The following is a 17,276-nucleotide window of genomic DNA, read 5'->3' as shown; positions in this document are numbered from 1 at the left end:
GCAGTGCATATAAATAGTAGAAACAAAAATAGATTCGATATATTTTTTATTTTTTAAGATCAAAACACATTTTTGTGGGTTTAATTTAACGTAACTCTATATATATACTATTTTAATCTTTATACCTTTTCTTATGATGATGTATTAAATTTGTTTTTTTTTTAACTATGAAAAGACTACTTTAATGGTTCGGGGGAAAAAATCAAAGGTGAGATCGAGTAGAGTGGAGAAAATTTGAAAATGCATTTATTAAATTATATGTAAATAAAGCGCACAACCTCTGCTTTGGGCAAAAGGCTGAGCTGAGCTCCATTACAGACAAAGACAACATGGGATTCTGTTTTACAGACAAATACTTGGGGCATACAAACTGCAATAACATTGGAAAACTGTAATATAATTTATGAAAAAGAAAGACCAAATTACTCGATTGATAATTAATTTCGCTAAGAACCAAACTAAAATTCACACTGTGCTTCAGATGTTTCCACAAAGCGCCTTATTTTGACTTTGGCATATATATATTGTCACCTCATCTTCCTGCTGCAAAAAACAACAAAAAACGAGTTAGTATACTTGGACCCAATTTATTTAATTTTAATTGGTTAAAAAGAATTCTTTTATTTTAATTGACATCTCACTCTACACTAATTAGATGTTATGTTATGTGTGTGGAAAACAGCCAACGTGATTTGGTGAGAAAAATAGTATTACGCACCTTGACGTTGAAAGGCACTTAATTTTTAGTGATAGGGAGGAGGTGGTGGTGATGAGTAGTAGTATGGCTTCTTTGGTGGTGGTGGGGAGTGGTATACTGGGGGTGGGTAGTATGGCGTCTTCGGTGGTGGCGGGGAGTGGTAGACGGGAGGCGGGTAGTATGGCGTCTTCGGCGGTGGCGGAGAATGGTAGACGGGAGGTGGGTAGTACACCTTGGGTGGTGGCGGAGAGTGGTAGACGGGAGGTGGATAGTATACCTTCTTGGGTGGTGGCGGAGAGTGGTAGACTGGAGGTGGGTAGTATACCTTCTTGGGTGGTGGGGGAGAATGGTAGACGGGAGGTGGATAGTACACCTTCTTTGGTGGTGGAGGGGAATGGTAGACGGGAGGTGGATAGTACACCTTCTTTGGCGGTGGCGGGGAATGGTAGACTGGAGGTGGGTAGTAGACCTTCTTGGGAGGTGGTGGGGAGTGGTAAACGGGAGGTGGGTAGTATACCTTCTTGGGCGGTGGTGGAGAGTGGTACACTGGAGGTGGGTAGTACACCTTAGGAGGTGGCGGAGAATGGTAGACTGGAGGTGGGTAGTAGACCTTCTTGGGAGGTGGTGGGGAGTGGTAAACGGGAGGTGGGTAGTATACCTTCTTGGGCGGTGGTGGAGAGTGGTACACTGGAGGTGGGTAGTACACCTTAGGAGGTGGTGGAGAATGGTAGACTGGAGGTGGGTAGTACACCTTCTTGGGCGGGGGCGGAGAGTGGTAGACGGGAGGTGGGTAGTATACCTTCTTGGGTGGTGGCGGAGAGTGGTAGACTGGAGGTGGGTAGTATACCTTCTTCGGCGGTGGCGGAGAATGGTAGACGGGAGGTGGATAGTAAGGTGATTTAGGTGGGGACGGAGAGTGGTAGACGGGAGGCGGGTAGTAGGGCGACTTGGGAGGGGGAGGCGAGGCGTAGACGTAGTTAGCAGTGGCTGTTGAAGGCAAGTTTAGGGAGAGGAGAGCAACCAAAGCAGCAAAAAGAAGGGAAGCCGCTGAAGATCCCATTTTTCCCATCCTTCTGATGGATTGGATTTGGATTGGGTTCCAATTCTGCCTTTTAATCACACCTCTCCTCCCCTTTATATAGCTTTGGCCCTCTCCACCCACTTCACTCACTCATAAAACCAGTATCTTGGTTAAAATTTAATTACTCACCTAAAAACAAATAAAGTATTCTTTATTATCATTAATAATAGACATGAAAATCATAGACACACACACATATTATTGTCGGTACAAGACAAAGGCTGGTTAAAATATTAATAATAATAATAATAATAATGTGTTGTCATCATGTTTGGACTAATGAGACCCTCCACTGGGCTCTTTTACCCTTTTCATATATGATTTTTAATGTCTTACATTAAAGTTGTGAGATTTTTTTCTCCATTGGGGCTGCTAAGCCGACAAGGAGCTCAAAAGTTGGCATTATTTTCTATAAAATTCACCAAACACTGCTACTAATCATATCTAATTAACCCACTTAATTACATAATTTATAAGGTTGGATAAATAATGTGAAAGATGGATGAACCAAAGCAAATGAAATTTGGTGAAATTTGATGGGAGTGGGACCCGGCGGCTTGACTATTCTGCATCGAATTTACAAGATTTGAATATAATATAATAATGGGGTGGTCCAATCCAACCTGTCTGGTTGCGTTCACACATCTTTGCATGGCTTGGCGTTTACTTGTACTTGATTTTCTGTGGGCGACACTGTTCCAAAATTTCCACTTATTTCTTTTTCTTTTCAGATTTCAACTGGTTTTTGTTTCTGAGTACTTGTGTTAATCTCTATACTTTATAAAAGTTTAATTATTAGATTATTATATATACTTCTATTTAGTGTATATTGATATCATTAGCGCCATCATGAGTGGAATAGTCCATTTGAGAGAGTATCTTGATCTAGTTATCGATCTTGTAGATTGAATGTTTGAATTCTTACCTCACCCTTTACTCATTGTATAAAAATAAATGGAAATGTTGATGTAGTCTAAATTAACGAGCATACCATTGTCAAAGATTAAATAGAAGCGTAATTTGTGTTGAAATATCTTTATATGAATTAAATCTATCCAACTACATGGTATTAGAGCTCTACAATAAATTATGGAAAGTTGAACTTAATTCATCTCTATTTTCTATTCACATGACCAAATTAGAAACAAAACTCCCGATACAATCATTCCACCAATGTTCAAGTTGATATCCATCAAGCTTAGCGCCACCCATTATTTATCATGCAAATCACAAGTTCTACCTCTTGTGAGAAGTCTGGGAGTTGAGCATCACCTCAAAAAAAACCGTCAAACTTGGCTCAAATATATTGTTTAAATAAAATACTCAAAGTCCATGGACTAATTAAGTTTATAATTTAACAACAAAAATAAAAGAAAAAAGAATTGTCATCAAGATAACTCTAAGATGATTTTAGGTTTATTATTGTTTTAGAAAGACAATGTACTCATAGAGAAGTTATTCATCTAAAGTTATTTTTTAAAGGGGCGATTTATCTTTTTATTTATTAAAAGTATCCTGTTTTTCCCAATACATTTTAAGAATTAAGATTAAATTATTTTTTTTTAAATACGTCAAAAATCTCTTCTTCACTTTTTTTTTTTTTGTGAAACATAAATTTCTTCACTTTTGGTTTGCTTTATTTCAACTACTCTTTATCTTTTTATTTCCCCTCCTACTTCCTCTAATTTAATTAACCATCAACTTCAATATATATCGTACATGGTGCCCACATATCTTTCCTTTTCCTTCTCCCTGAAGTTATTAATATTATATATATAATGATTCCGACAATTTTTTTATAATTAAGTTTTAATTGAAGTAATCACAAAATGAATTTTGTTTTACTAATCTGTCCACTTAGATTTAATTAGGTTGCCAGACAAGTTTATTTAAGTTAGGTGAGATCCATATATATAATATGATTTGCACTATATTCGTATAATTGTATTTGACTATTATTCTTGCAACCCACATGCAATAATGAAAAGAACCCCCCCCAAAAAAAAGGACAATTATTAGTTTAATTTTCCAAAAATCTATCTCAATGGTGAAACAAACATCGGCCGCCAATGTACAAATTAATTAAAGAATGAATATAGTAGATGATAAAGTCTTGATTCAATCCATCGTATCAAAGTAAAATTGATTTAGATGTTTTGCACCACAAAAAATGATTCAAAATTTTAATTTTATTTAAATAGAATATAATTAATACATTACATATATGTGAGTAAATGATTTTAACCTAGGACTCAAGATAGGAAATGTTGTTCAAATGGGCTAAAAACCAGAAATCAAAGTTTCATTATCTAATGTTTTAACATTTTTCAACTATAATTTTTCAGTGAATATTAAAAATGATCGATGATAAACTTGAATAACATGATAGTTAATGTATTTGGTCATAAATTTAGGAAAGAAAAGACAAAATTTTATGGGGTCATGTACCATTAGCCAACTTTAGCATATATATTCATCCATGGGAGTGTTTAATTGAAAAATATTAACATATAAGACTTTTTAAACAAAAGAAAAAAACTAAAACACTCAAATCATACGGACTAAAAAATATTAACATATAAGGCTAAACTTCCATTATTTAGCCTAATAATGGAAGTTTTTTTTTTCGTAAAATTATGAAATTATGAATAACAATGTTATATAAATAATAAACAATATTTTTATAAATTATATTAAAAATTAAAATTAAAATTAAAATTATGCCAATGACTATGAGAAAAGGTAAAATAAAATTGTGGGGATCCATTAGCACGTGACAATCACGTGGTATTTAAAGTGGGAGTAGGTGAGAAAAAGAGCTACACATAAAAAGTTAACTAATCAATGATTTAGCTATCACTATGTTAGGAGATTCTACATATGGTGTGTTTGGCAGCAGACAGAAGTTTCCATTTTTATCCAAAGTATATAAAAAATAATAATATTTTTTTTTTATTCAGTGAAAAAAAAATCCATGTGTGCCTTTTTTATTTCTGAACTCTAAAAAGTTTTGGTAATTCCTTATCATTAACACATAATTTCTTGATCGTCAACTTGAGTATGTATATATCTTTGATTAAAAGGTCGTGGATTTGAGTTTTCATCTATATATTTTATTGTAAAATAAAGAAAACACAATGACTAGATCTAGTTATTTTTTAATTAATTTGAATTGATTGATTATCAACATGTTGATCATTATGTTACTTAATTTTAAAATTTAATGGAGTGTTTTATGATGTTGATAATTCATTTAAATGAATTAAATTTATCGAACTCATCAGTTTAATTAAGCTTTTGATTGACATCAACCTATGATAAAGATTATAAATAAGTATATTTCAAAGTTTAAAGATATAATTGATATTTGAACCAAAATTAAAAAACTGAACAGAAAGAAAATATGTAATTTGACACAAAAATTTGTCTGACGCTTTTCCCATAATTAACTCAAATTCGGGTGACAACCCACAATGGAGATCTTTTAAATTTAAAAACAAAATCCAAACAACCAATAATCAAACCTTCTTTCCTTTGCAAAAAACAAAAAAAATAAAAAATAAAAAAAATCAAACTTTCTTTTTAGCTAGAATTATAATTTAATAAGGAGGGAAAATTATTCAAACCTACACCAATAAAATCCAACTTGACGAGATAAGAAAGCAAGTAGATAGAACTAAAAAAATACAAATATTAGACTACATATTTTTCTTCGCAAATTGGAACGGATCACAGTATGCCAGGAGGACTCGAACATCCTTCAGCTTTAAAATACTTTATATTATATACTAAATAGTGGTGGTTTACTGAGTGTTGGAGTTTGAAAATCTTTGCACCTCTCAACTGATTAAAAATTACTTAGTATAATTAGTATACATACATTATTTTTATTCATTTGAGAAAACTTACCCTATATATATTTGTATATATTTACTTATTTACCGACACAAGTTTAACTTGGTAGTTCAAGTTAAAACATCTTGCTATTTTCTCAGAGTTCTTTATATTTTTTTTCCTTTTTTGAGTTAAACAATTGTTACATCTCGGATTGAATTATCTACCAAGAATTATAATATGCCTCTCATCAATCTAACCATACCCCAATTGATAAATGCACTCATCTCAATTATAAGGAAGTGTTAGTCAATGAATTCCAAATTCGATCCCATGCCGTCAATATGAAAATATGACTTTTTTGCCCTTGGATATAATATTAATAATACAATAAAATAAAAGATAAATAGCGTGGAAAGTTGAAAAAAAAAAAAAGGTTTTAAAAATGGAGTGGTTAAGGAATTAGTCAATTTGTGTTGCATTTAATATACAAAAATTGACATGTGCGGTCAGCGTATATTTGATTTGAGGGCAGCTTCATTTATTTCAAATTTTTTATTACAAATATTCGCATTATTTATTCCTACCAATTTTTGTATTGTCTGAAAATAGTTGTCAAGTTGTATTCTTTTTTACTTGCCCAATCTCTTATCCAAAATTAGGTTCCAAAGGTGACTCATCAAAGGTCAAATTGGACTATAATATTATATATATGAGATAAATATAAATGCAAACTTTAATATAAGATAATAAAAAGATAAAGAGATCGTCATATTCATAATTTATTTATAATTTCTTAGAAGTTCAAATTCTTTTCTCACTCGTATCGAAAAAAATAGATAAAACTACAAAATATATTGTACTTTGAAATTATGTTAGAAAATTTGCCACAACCACAAAATATATTCATAAAAAAAATGTTGAAAAACCGGCCATAAAAGTACCTACATCAAACTAAAAAATAAAAAATTAAAAGCACGCCAAAACCTATATATATTTTTCTTGTTTAATTTCTCAACTTATTCAAATTTAAAGTAGATTAAAAACTCCCTTAATAATAGACATATTTTTGGAAAGAATATTCTAATCAACAAAAATACATTTAAATATATAGTTCAACGGAATTAAAAACTTGTAAAGACCCCCTTTTAACTTTTTTTCTTTTTCAAAATTAAATCATGTTTTAATTGCCTCCGGACAAAATTGGGAAGGAAAACATTCAAGATAATAACATCCACTATTGTTCGTCAAGATCGTGGAAAGTTTTCCATCAATATTATTGTACAATTATAATTTATTTTGGTAAAATTAATACGATAATAATCAATTGACATGCAAATTTGGAATTACATTGACAGACTTTGCACACCTATCTCGAATTCAAAAACAGTTTCCTCTGTAAAATGATTAAAATAAGGTTTACCGGATCCGCCTAACTAAATATTAAAAAATTATATTTATTTTTTATTTTTAAATTTCGTTACTATTTTTTTGACTTTATTTCAGCTCCTATCCAGCAGTCAGGCACTACATTATTGTTTTTTTTAGTGCTTTTAATTATTTAAAATAACTCCAAGTTGTGGTGGTCGCCATGTCTTCAACGGTGGTTTTAAAAATCTTTATGATTCAATTTGAAAATTAGTTGTAAAAATTAATTTTTATTTTATTCTATCTATTTTTTTTATAATAAAAAAAATAATATTGGACATATCCCGAAATGAATTTAGTTCGTAATATTGGTTTAATTTTGTTTTTAAAAGGTAAATTTGAATAAAACCTTATTAATTATTTTTTCTCCTTTTAAGTAGTATGGACATGTATGTCCCTCTTATTTATTTATTTACTTTTCAATCTATTTGGTATGTCCACTAATGACAAATTCATTCAAATAGTAAGTTTTTTTTCTTCTTAATTTTCTATTAAATCATCCTACACCAATTATGACCTTGCTTAAATAAAAAAGGGGGAGAGGATGAAATTTTTCGTCATCATGTAGAAAGAAAAGTCTATGATAATTACTAAGATGCATGTCGTGATTTTTAAATGTTAAGTCACTATCTTTTATACCCCATTTAAAACACATGAGAATGTAAAATAAACAAACGATTTACCTTAGATGTATACATATGTATATTAAAATTAAACTTATCACTCATTTATAAATTATAATTGTAATTAAAAAAAGACTTCATATGAGACAGTAAAATTAATAAAAATCAAGACCATAAATCTACTCTCTGGTTGATTAAAAACGAACCAACTAATTCCAAAACTTACCAATCATATATTCTCTTTGAACAACCACGCACTCACACTTTTTTCCACTTTAGAAATTTTAAAGTGATGTCAATGAAGAACTCAACCATATGAAATTTCGTTTTAATTACATTAGAAATTGACCCAACATGAATTTTTTTTATCTATGAGAGTCCGGGTCAATTGCTCACGGAATATAACGACTTGATCTTAATGAGGTTTAATTTGACTATCAATAAAATACGTCATAGGGTATTAAGTCTAATTAGTTCGATGACTCTAATGAGGTTTGAACGCATTCTCTCTAAATTCTTTTGTATTTTAGAAGAGAAACAAGCATACTTAAACCATATATAACCCTACATTCTAGAAGAGATACTCTTTAAACTTCCTTTAATATTTCCTAATTCAATTCGTGTCAACTTATTTTTTATTTTTACAATACGTTCAATCAAACCAAACTAAATCAAGTTACTAAGGGCAAGTTTGATAAACATTTTGTTTTTTATTTTTTATTTTTAAAAATTATACTTGTTTGTTAGAGAGTGAGTTTTTCACCTCTCTTTAAAAATATTTAAATTTTTAACTAAATTTTGAAAACAAAAACTATTTTTCTGAATCTAAACTTAAATTAAAAAAATAAAATAAATAAAAAACTCAATGATTATTAGACAAAGTCTAAATTTTCTGAATTTAATTTGATTTAGAAGAGCCGTGGAGTACGGAGGCACATGCACCGACAGATAGAAGGAGCATATAATTTTGCCGGTAGATGAACCAAACTTTACTCCCTTTCTTAATCATCAATTTATTTACAATCATGAACATTTGAATATATAGCTTTACAGGTAGCTACCATTTCATTTCATTTCAACGAGAAAAAAAGAGAAGAAATCTTCATTTGTAAAAATGGAGCTTTTAAAACCCTAATTGATATGATTGAAAAGATGCAGACTTTAGGATGCAATTTTAAATATGTAACTTGGTAAGGTTTGGCATATGCTACGAAGATGCCATCCAAATTAAATATTATATTTGGATAGCGACATTTAATAGGGATGCATGTATTTTCATAGACGAAGAAGAGTCGAGAAAAGATCACTAGACTCACTACAATATTTTCAAATTTTATTACTATATATAAATTTAAAATTGAAACAAAAAATTATTAATTCGTATTCTAAAAAAATGTCATTGATTTTTATTTTCAACTAAATTAATTTGTCTTATCTTAATGTGCATGTTCTACCCTATATTTGAGTTTGAATTTAATTTGGATGCACTAATTTTGTAAAATTTTCAACTTTTTACTATATTTGTAAATACATAATATATTTTATGTTATTTACATACGTTGGATACCACTTAAAATTGTATTAATGATGTTGTTATAACATTTTAAAAAATAAGGTAGAAAAAAATCTCATAGGTTTAGATGAATCGATATGAAAAATTAGATATTGATGAACATAATTTGGTGTTTTTTTTTTTTAACTTTAACAAGATGAATAGAATTCAAGTCTCTTTGCAGTCGAATATATATATATATATATATAAAGTAAAGTATTTGAACGAGTCTGGCAATTGTTTGGTAAAGTGAGATAGTGAAAGCTAAAAGTAAGGGTTAGAGAAAAACGATTAAAATAAAGAAAAATGAAAAAACCAAGAACGGGGCCACGTGTTGACCTATATTTGGGGGTTGGTGTATTACATGTCAAATCACTTTCTGATTAGGCCCATTCATTATTTTATATATATATATATATAATTTGTTTATGGAGTATATATCATTGGAGATCAGAAGTAATGTATTTTTAGTTACATATTCTGTTATAGCCTTTAGTTAATAGGTTTCTATGGTTAAATGAGATGATAAAGTTTAATTTGGTGTCTCTCCTTACAATTAGTAGCATGTATATTTTTTACTCTTGGTACAGTTATTGATGACTACGTGACTGTTTTATATTTTTATTTTACTATTTCTATAAAATAATTGGTACAATTTCTTTTCTTTTATCTTTTTTTTAATGTTTTTTTTCCGAAACACTGGTTCAATTTTCTTTAGATATTACTTCTTCAACAAAATTTTGAATTATTGTTCAATTTTGGAGAAGGAAATAATATAATTGCATGGATTAAAATAATATTTTTAAATCTTAAGAAATGGTGTATTTTATTTTATATATATAGATATAAAAAAGATAATAACATTTATCTCTACAAACATATATTTTGTATAACAAACAATTTTGGGCCAGGCCCATATAATTTTGGGTCAAGCTCATACATTAAACCCACGAATATATGATTAAACTTTTAAATTCTGAGTCCGGTGATTTAACATGCTATTAAAGCGGGTCTTGTGTTCAAATCAATATAATATCATTTCCTCTTATATAACTACTTGTTTAATTTAGGCCTTGTGAAAATTTAGTTTAGTTTAGTTTAGTACTCATGACAGAAATAGTTCAACCTACTCAAATTCAGTCAACCACTTAATCCAAATTAAATAATACAGTCTTTTTAGTTCAACGATAATTGACATATATCTCAAACCAAGAGGTTGTGAGTTCGATCCCCCACCTGCCACCCCCACACGTTGTACTAAAAAAAAAGCTAGTTACTAGATAAAAAAATGAAACTTAAGGTGTTAGTAAAAACACAAAAACAAATATAAAATATTTTAATAATTGCAAAATAAGTTTAAATATCTACATGAATCAATTTCAATAAGCACTATTTTAAACTACCATTTTTGCCCTTCCTCTCAAGAATAGGGTTTCCATAACTTAGAAAGGAGGTGGTGGCGATTTTGACACGTGGCACTTCGGCCAAGGCTCCTCACTCCGATTCGGCTTTGCATCTTCATGTCCATACTCGGGTTCTTCGGAACACTTGTCTTTACCGTCGGCATTTAGACGGCGGAGGGGTTTCACCGGCGGCGACGGCGGGGGAGAGCTCTGGTGATGGAATATGAGTGAACGGTGGAGCTTCTTTGGTGGCGCCGCCGGAGGAGCCGGAGAAGAATTACCATATTTTCCGCCGGCGACTCTGGACGGCGAACTTGGAGAGAAGGATGCGACCAAAATGGCCAACACCAGGCATGCGCATGCCGCCGGAGCTGCCGCCATGGAGATTTTTTGTTTAGTTTTGGTGGGGTTATTGAAGCAAATTTATATAGACTTTAATTCAGTTCTTGGGGAAATTTGTTATATTTTTATGAATATGATATCAATTATTGTCATTGAAGTTATAAGCTTAAACCTGGTCAAATGCCAAATTTTGGTTTTTTTGTCAACTTAATTAAATTTTTTTTATTTAGGAATCCAACTTCATCAAGTTTAAGTATTTAATTCAATCAGTCACCTCAATATTTATTGAACTAAACTAGGGCGCTGCAAATCTTATTTTTTGTGGTTCATTTATTTAATAACAATAGAAAAGAATTATAAGAATAAGGGTGGTTTCGAGCTAATTTTTACTATCAATATGAATTTCAAACTTTTTTTTTTTTTACTGAAAAACTTGTATAATGCATATTGTTAATTTCTACTATCAACATAAATTATTTCAGTTTTCTGATCACTTTTAAAGTTTCTCAAAATTAGATCACGTACTTAATTATTTTTGTGTACCTTGTAATCAGTTGGAATTGTTCTATAATTGTAGACTATATGATAATTATTCCACCAACCAAATTGAATCGACTCTTTAATTTATTAATAATTTTATTTTATCAAATTAAAACTAAAAGTACGAGTATCTTTCAAGCAGATGTAATTTTTTTTTAATTATTTGTCCCCAAAGTATAATATATTTATACTTTCAAAGTTGATAAATTCTATAATGTTCAGTTTTGATAAATAATTACATAAAGGAAAATGAAACCTCGTGGAAGGAGTACTTCAACTTCATAATATATTAGAATTTGGGGTGTGGTTTTAGGTGTTAAATTCGATCACAGTAAAAATGTTTTTCAATCCTCTCTAAGCATAGTTCAGCGGTGACTGACATACATCTCAAACCAAAAGGTCGTGAGTTCGATCCCTATCCCATATAGGTTGTATTTAGAAAAATAATCATCTCCTTTATTTATTTATTTTTAAGAAATCTCCTTTAATTTTGTAATTAGGAATGATGTTTTCTTTCTTCTTTTTTTTTTTTTCCTTCTTCCATAGAGATGAAAACTTTTTTCCCTGTTTAATTTAGGGACGGTCTACCTCTCCTGCACTTAGAACATCGACCAAACTCTCTTTATCATGTTTATTAACTTTTCTATTCATAGATTAAGAAAATATTTAAATATTTATATGGAATTAATAATTAAAAGAATTATATATATTTTTTTTGTATGAATTGTAAAAAGGGGTGAGAAATTGCACTTGTAGTAAATAGAGATTTGTACACTGTTTTTATTTACCTTTCACAAATTACGGGAGGTGAAATAAATTTTACTATGTACACTCAGAATAGATACTTATAACTGAGACTCCTTGAGCTGAACGACACCGTGACTAACATAAGGTTCCAATCCAAGGCGGCCCAAGGTCCTTGTCATGTCATCCTAGCTAGAGGTCAAGATTTATACAAATTTGGCCTTACTTGGTATGTTATGTTATACGGACTCCTTTTTTTTCTTTTTCCTTTTTCTTTTTTTGAAAAAATTATGTCTTAGACACTTTCATTTTCATTAAATTCAAAGCATTTTGTTTTGGAAATTAATTAACCCATCTTGCCATATGATATGTGAAGATTCAGTGACAAGGTGCCAAAGGACAAATATAAAAATTAGGACAATTTCAACTTCATAGTCCTGAGAACAAGACAAGGGTTAAAAGCATGTGGTGAACGTAGATCGAAGTTTAACGCTCTCCCAATTGAGCTATCCCCGCTTTGATATTACATTATTATTTTTTATATTTATTATATTTTCTTCATGATTGGTAGGTTTTATTTTTTGGTTTATTTCTTTTTAAGTTATATTCTTAAATTATAAGTTAAAAAACACATTTTGGTCTCTGTACTTTCACTCAAGTGACAATTTAGTCCCTAAACTTTAGTTTATAACAATTTAGTGCCTAAACTTCAGAGACTAAATCGGTACAAGTTAAAGTTTAGAGACTAGAGGTGGAGGTAGTCCCTAAACTTTAACTTGTACCGATTTAGTCTCTGTAGTTTAAAATTTGTAACAATTTAGTCCTTATCGTAAACAATTTTATTAAAATTAAGTGTCAAATTTATCATATAACAATTTAATCTTTTAGTTATAACCTCATATTTGTTTCCTCTTTAATTTATGTATCTATATATATAAGAAACTTAACAAGCAAAATTTCATGATAAGGACTAAATCGTTACCAACTTTAAATTACAAGAACTAAATTGTTACATATTAAAGTCCAATGACTAAATTGTTACCAATCTGAAAGTACAGACACCTAAATCGTTACAAACTAAAGTTCAAAGACTAAATTGTTACTTTAGTCAAAGTAAAGGGATAAAAAGTATTTTTTAACCTAAATTTTATATGGTCAACTATAGCACATAAATTGAAAGTAACTAAATTGGGTAGAGATGGTATTAGATTATTTTTTATGCCTTAATTTATACTGCAAAGATGAAAAGACAATAACATGATTAAAAACTAGAGAAGACGAAGATACTGTATGAGAACATTTTGGTATTCTAGGTTATATATGGTAGTGGCCGTATATCTCCCTCCAAAAGGATCTAGGACTTTTTTTTCATCATTTTGTTCACCATTCTCTGATAGGTGATTCCACACTAATCACGTGTATTGGTAGCTAGAATGGAGGTGGTGTGGATTTAGGCGCGTAGTGTCTTGGCCAAGGGTACCTTGGCTGAACAAAGAACTTGCATGAAATGCTAAGTTTTACACCAGTGCCGAAAGATGGCTCTGAGATGTGTACCGGCGGCGGTGGTAGGGCACAGCTTGCGGTGGTTCCCGGCGGTAGCCTTAGAGCGATGATTGATGCTACCAAAACAGCTGAAATTAGATTATTCGCCATTTTTTTAATTACCCTCACAAACTGGCTTTTCTTTCCTCGTCTTTAAAAAAAATTAACCTCTCCAACTTCCTATATGTAGGGAATTTTTTTTTATATGTATTATATTATTAAAGTAAAGTAGTTTTGGAAATATTTGGAGAAGGTAGTTTTTGACGAGGTAATAGGGTCAACACTGCAAACTTTTTATTGCTTATACGAAGAAATTGTTTGTTTATTATTATTATTATTATTTTTTTTTATGAATTGGGTTGGAACTATTCTTATTTGAGTTTAAATATGATTAATTATTACTCCATGAATTAAATTAATTTTCTCGATTATTTCCTAACTAATAATCTTGTAATTGTTTAATTTAGCTGGATTGATGTGGTTCCCGCCGGAGCTGGCGCTAAATTTTATGAATATGATATGAATTATTGTCATTGCAGTTACAAACTTAAACCTGGTCAAATTATTTCAAAAAAAAAAAAAAAACAAACCTGGTCAAATGTAAAATTTTTGTTATTTTGTCAACTTAATTAATATTTTAATTTAAGAATTCAACTTCATCAAATGTATTTAATTCAACCAGTCATGTCAATAAATATTAGACTAAAGTAGGATATAAATCTTATTTTTTATGGTTCATTTATTTAATAATAATAGAAAAGAATTGATAGGAATAATGTTTTATATACATGAATAATATTGATCCACAACCGTGTGGTCTTGTTTCGAAAAGTTATTTCTACTAGCTAACATGTGTAAAGCTCATATTAATTATCGTCTATATTTTAGACAAAAAGTCATGGGTTTAAATTTTTACTCCCGCGCATCGTGGTACGAAAAAAAGAAGCTAACTTCTGCCACAACTTAAATTGATCTCACTGAAAATGTTGGATTGCATATATGGCTAGTTTCCACTATCTAACACACATAACTTCAGTTTTCTCACTTTGAAAGTTTCCCTGCACACTGTACTTTTTTGATGAAACAGAAAATTCAGATCACGTACTCATAAAAAGTCTAAGCAAATAGTTTTGGGATCTTTACTGGTATTTGTTGTTGTGTACTTGTGATTAATTTGAATTGTTCTTGTTTGAAAATGAACTCCATAGCATATATATAGTATAGAGTCCAATAAGTTCAAACGAGTATCCGGTCCAAAAATGGAATCTAACCAAGATCGACGATCCAAAAGAGCCACGATCTTAAAGGACATGTTAAGGATTCCACATTGAAAAGATAAAGGACCTAACAAATAATTTGTAATACGACATGGACTACTCATTGATTTTGAGAGGGTCATATATAACTGCAGTTTATTTGACTACATAATAATAATAATTATTCCATCTACTAAATTGAATTGACTCTTTTCATTTCTTAATATTTTTTTTTTTATCAAATCAAAACTTAAGTACGAGAATCTTTCAAGCTAATGTAACTTTTTTTCACTATTGGCCCCCAAAATATAATATATTTATATTTACAAAGTTGATAATGCTCAGTTTCATAAATAATTAATTAAATGAAAAAAAAAGAACTAGTCCAACTTTATCATGTTACATATATATATAAAAGAAAAACTTTTTAGAAAAGTTTTTTAAAATTGAAGAGGTATATAAGAAACATACAATAAAAGAGAGGAACTATATGAAAGCATTTTGATTTAGAGCGATGATGGAGATATTATAAGTTAAAAAAAAAGGACAATTTAGATGACTAGAATGATGTATGAATTTTGATTTCGTCTCGAGGCTGTATTACCAATTTGGATGCTTTCACGAAGGTTGTGGTTGTTGCGTATATTTGTTTCTTTTAGTTAAAAAATGTGATCAAACTTTCAAACCTCAACTTTTGAGGTAACAAGGGTGTTACCTAAGGAGCTATTCTTGAATTGTCAAATAACCGTAAAAACTAAAATTGCTTATTAAAGTAAATTTAAGCGTCAAATAAAATATTTGAATGTTTAATAACCAAAGTGAAATTAGTATCCACATAAACTAAAATAAGATTCATAGAACATCTTTTAGCCAATAGTTATATATATAATATATTTTTTTCTCCTTTGAGAAATGAATACTACTTCATTAGGTATGTGTATACACAAAAACCAAGGAGTATACACGAAAACGAGGAGGCTTATAACAAAGTGCTCCAATCCAAAGAAATGATAGCTACATGATAATTACAAAAAAGGGAATTTTGAAAACGAAAGGGATGCAAAGATGTATCATGGGCGGTAGTATATTTCTTTCAAAGATTTCAATATTCTTAAAAAAAAAAAATTGCTTAAGATTCCAAGTCAATCCTAATACACGTAAATAAAGTATGAATGATAGTGATATATATATATATAGTTTGGTTGAGCCAACCCTTTAACTAATTTGGGTTCGAACTTGAGGTCTCAAGTATATGTAGTACCTAAAGACTTCAACTACTAGCCACTATACTATTTCAAGAATCTCAACACTCCAACAATGCCACAAAGATTTGCTGACAAAGAACGATGTCAATTCGATGGATATATACCAACCTTATTAATTCATCATAAGTACATCACATAAAGTCTGAACACAAAATTTGTTAACATGATACTATATTCAACTTTACTCAACACAAAAACTTAAACAAATGAATTATGATAAATTTAATCTTAAATTACATTTAGCTCAGCGGAAAGGAGGTGGTGGCCCTCTAGGTTGGACAATGGGTGGCCATGGGTGTCGGGGGTGCCACACGCCTTGCAATTGCTTCATAGTTGATGAGGAAGGCGACGATGCATACTGAATTGGACCTGGAAGAGGGTTGTAGAGCTGTTCGGAACGGTACTCCGGCGGTGGAGAATCATAACCGGTGGCGGCCGCGGCTGCATTTGGGGGCAAAGTTAGAGACAGAAACAATAGCAGCAAAGAAGCAAATAGAAGAGAGGCTAGAGAAGACTCCATTTGTGAACCAAAGCTCAGCTGCTATCCCTTTATACTGAAGATGGTACCCTAAGCTAAGTTGCACCCCAGGTGACTCACAGGCAGCGAACCACCAATAGGGATTGAACATGTGGAAATTTACACAGAAAATGATGGATTATATATAATTAACTAAGAGAATAATTAATGATGTGGTGGAGTTGGTTGGTACAACATGGAATCACCATCTAAGGAGGGATTTATAAAGGGAAAAAGTTGTATTAAAAATGGAATTCCCGAACAGAAGACCAACTCAACTAATTAAACCTGGTCAACTATTAGTTTGGTTATTTATTTTCCACGATTATTTTTTGTTCATTAAGAAATTGACTCTTTTTTTTTATTACTAATTAAGAAATTGACTTGATCGTAAAGTTTTTATAATTCATATTAATTGAATTAAATTATAATAACTTAGTCGCACACTAATA

The 17,276-nt window shown here is 30.5% G+C and overlaps 1 protein-coding gene across 2 annotated transcripts; it reads right to left on the bottom strand.

Annotated features, from left to right (window-relative positions):
- Window positions 1-224: 224 nt before the first annotated feature.
- LOC111011892 (uncharacterized) lies at window positions 225-1,819 on the bottom strand. 2 transcript variants are annotated; one of them, XM_022285864.2, is made up of 2 exons: window positions 719-1,819; window positions 225-543 (listed from the first exon to the last, which is right to left on the bottom strand). In XM_022285864.2, exon 1 carries the CDS (start codon window positions 1,764-1,766, stop codon window positions 744-746), a length of 1,023 nt encoding a protein of 340 aa, XP_022141556.2. In that variant the 5' UTR covers window positions 1,767-1,819; the 3' UTR covers window positions 225-543; window positions 719-743. The 2 variants fall into 2 exon arrangements, with proteins under 2 accessions (XP_022141556.2, XP_087979542.1); XM_088123416.1 differs by having other exon boundaries at window positions 225-540.
- Between the last annotated feature and the right edge of the window lie 15,457 nt (window positions 1,820-17,276).

Source organism: Momordica charantia, assembly GCF_013281855.1.
Source record: "Momordica charantia cultivar OHB3-1 chromosome 4 unlocalized genomic scaffold, Mcharantia_2.0 BLBB01000004.1, whole genome shotgun sequence".
NCBI classification, from domain to species: domain Eukaryota; kingdom Viridiplantae; phylum Streptophyta; class Magnoliopsida; order Cucurbitales; family Cucurbitaceae; genus Momordica; species Momordica charantia.
Note: the sequence above shows the minus strand (reverse complement) of the source record. Positions and strands in the feature narration are given on the sequence as shown.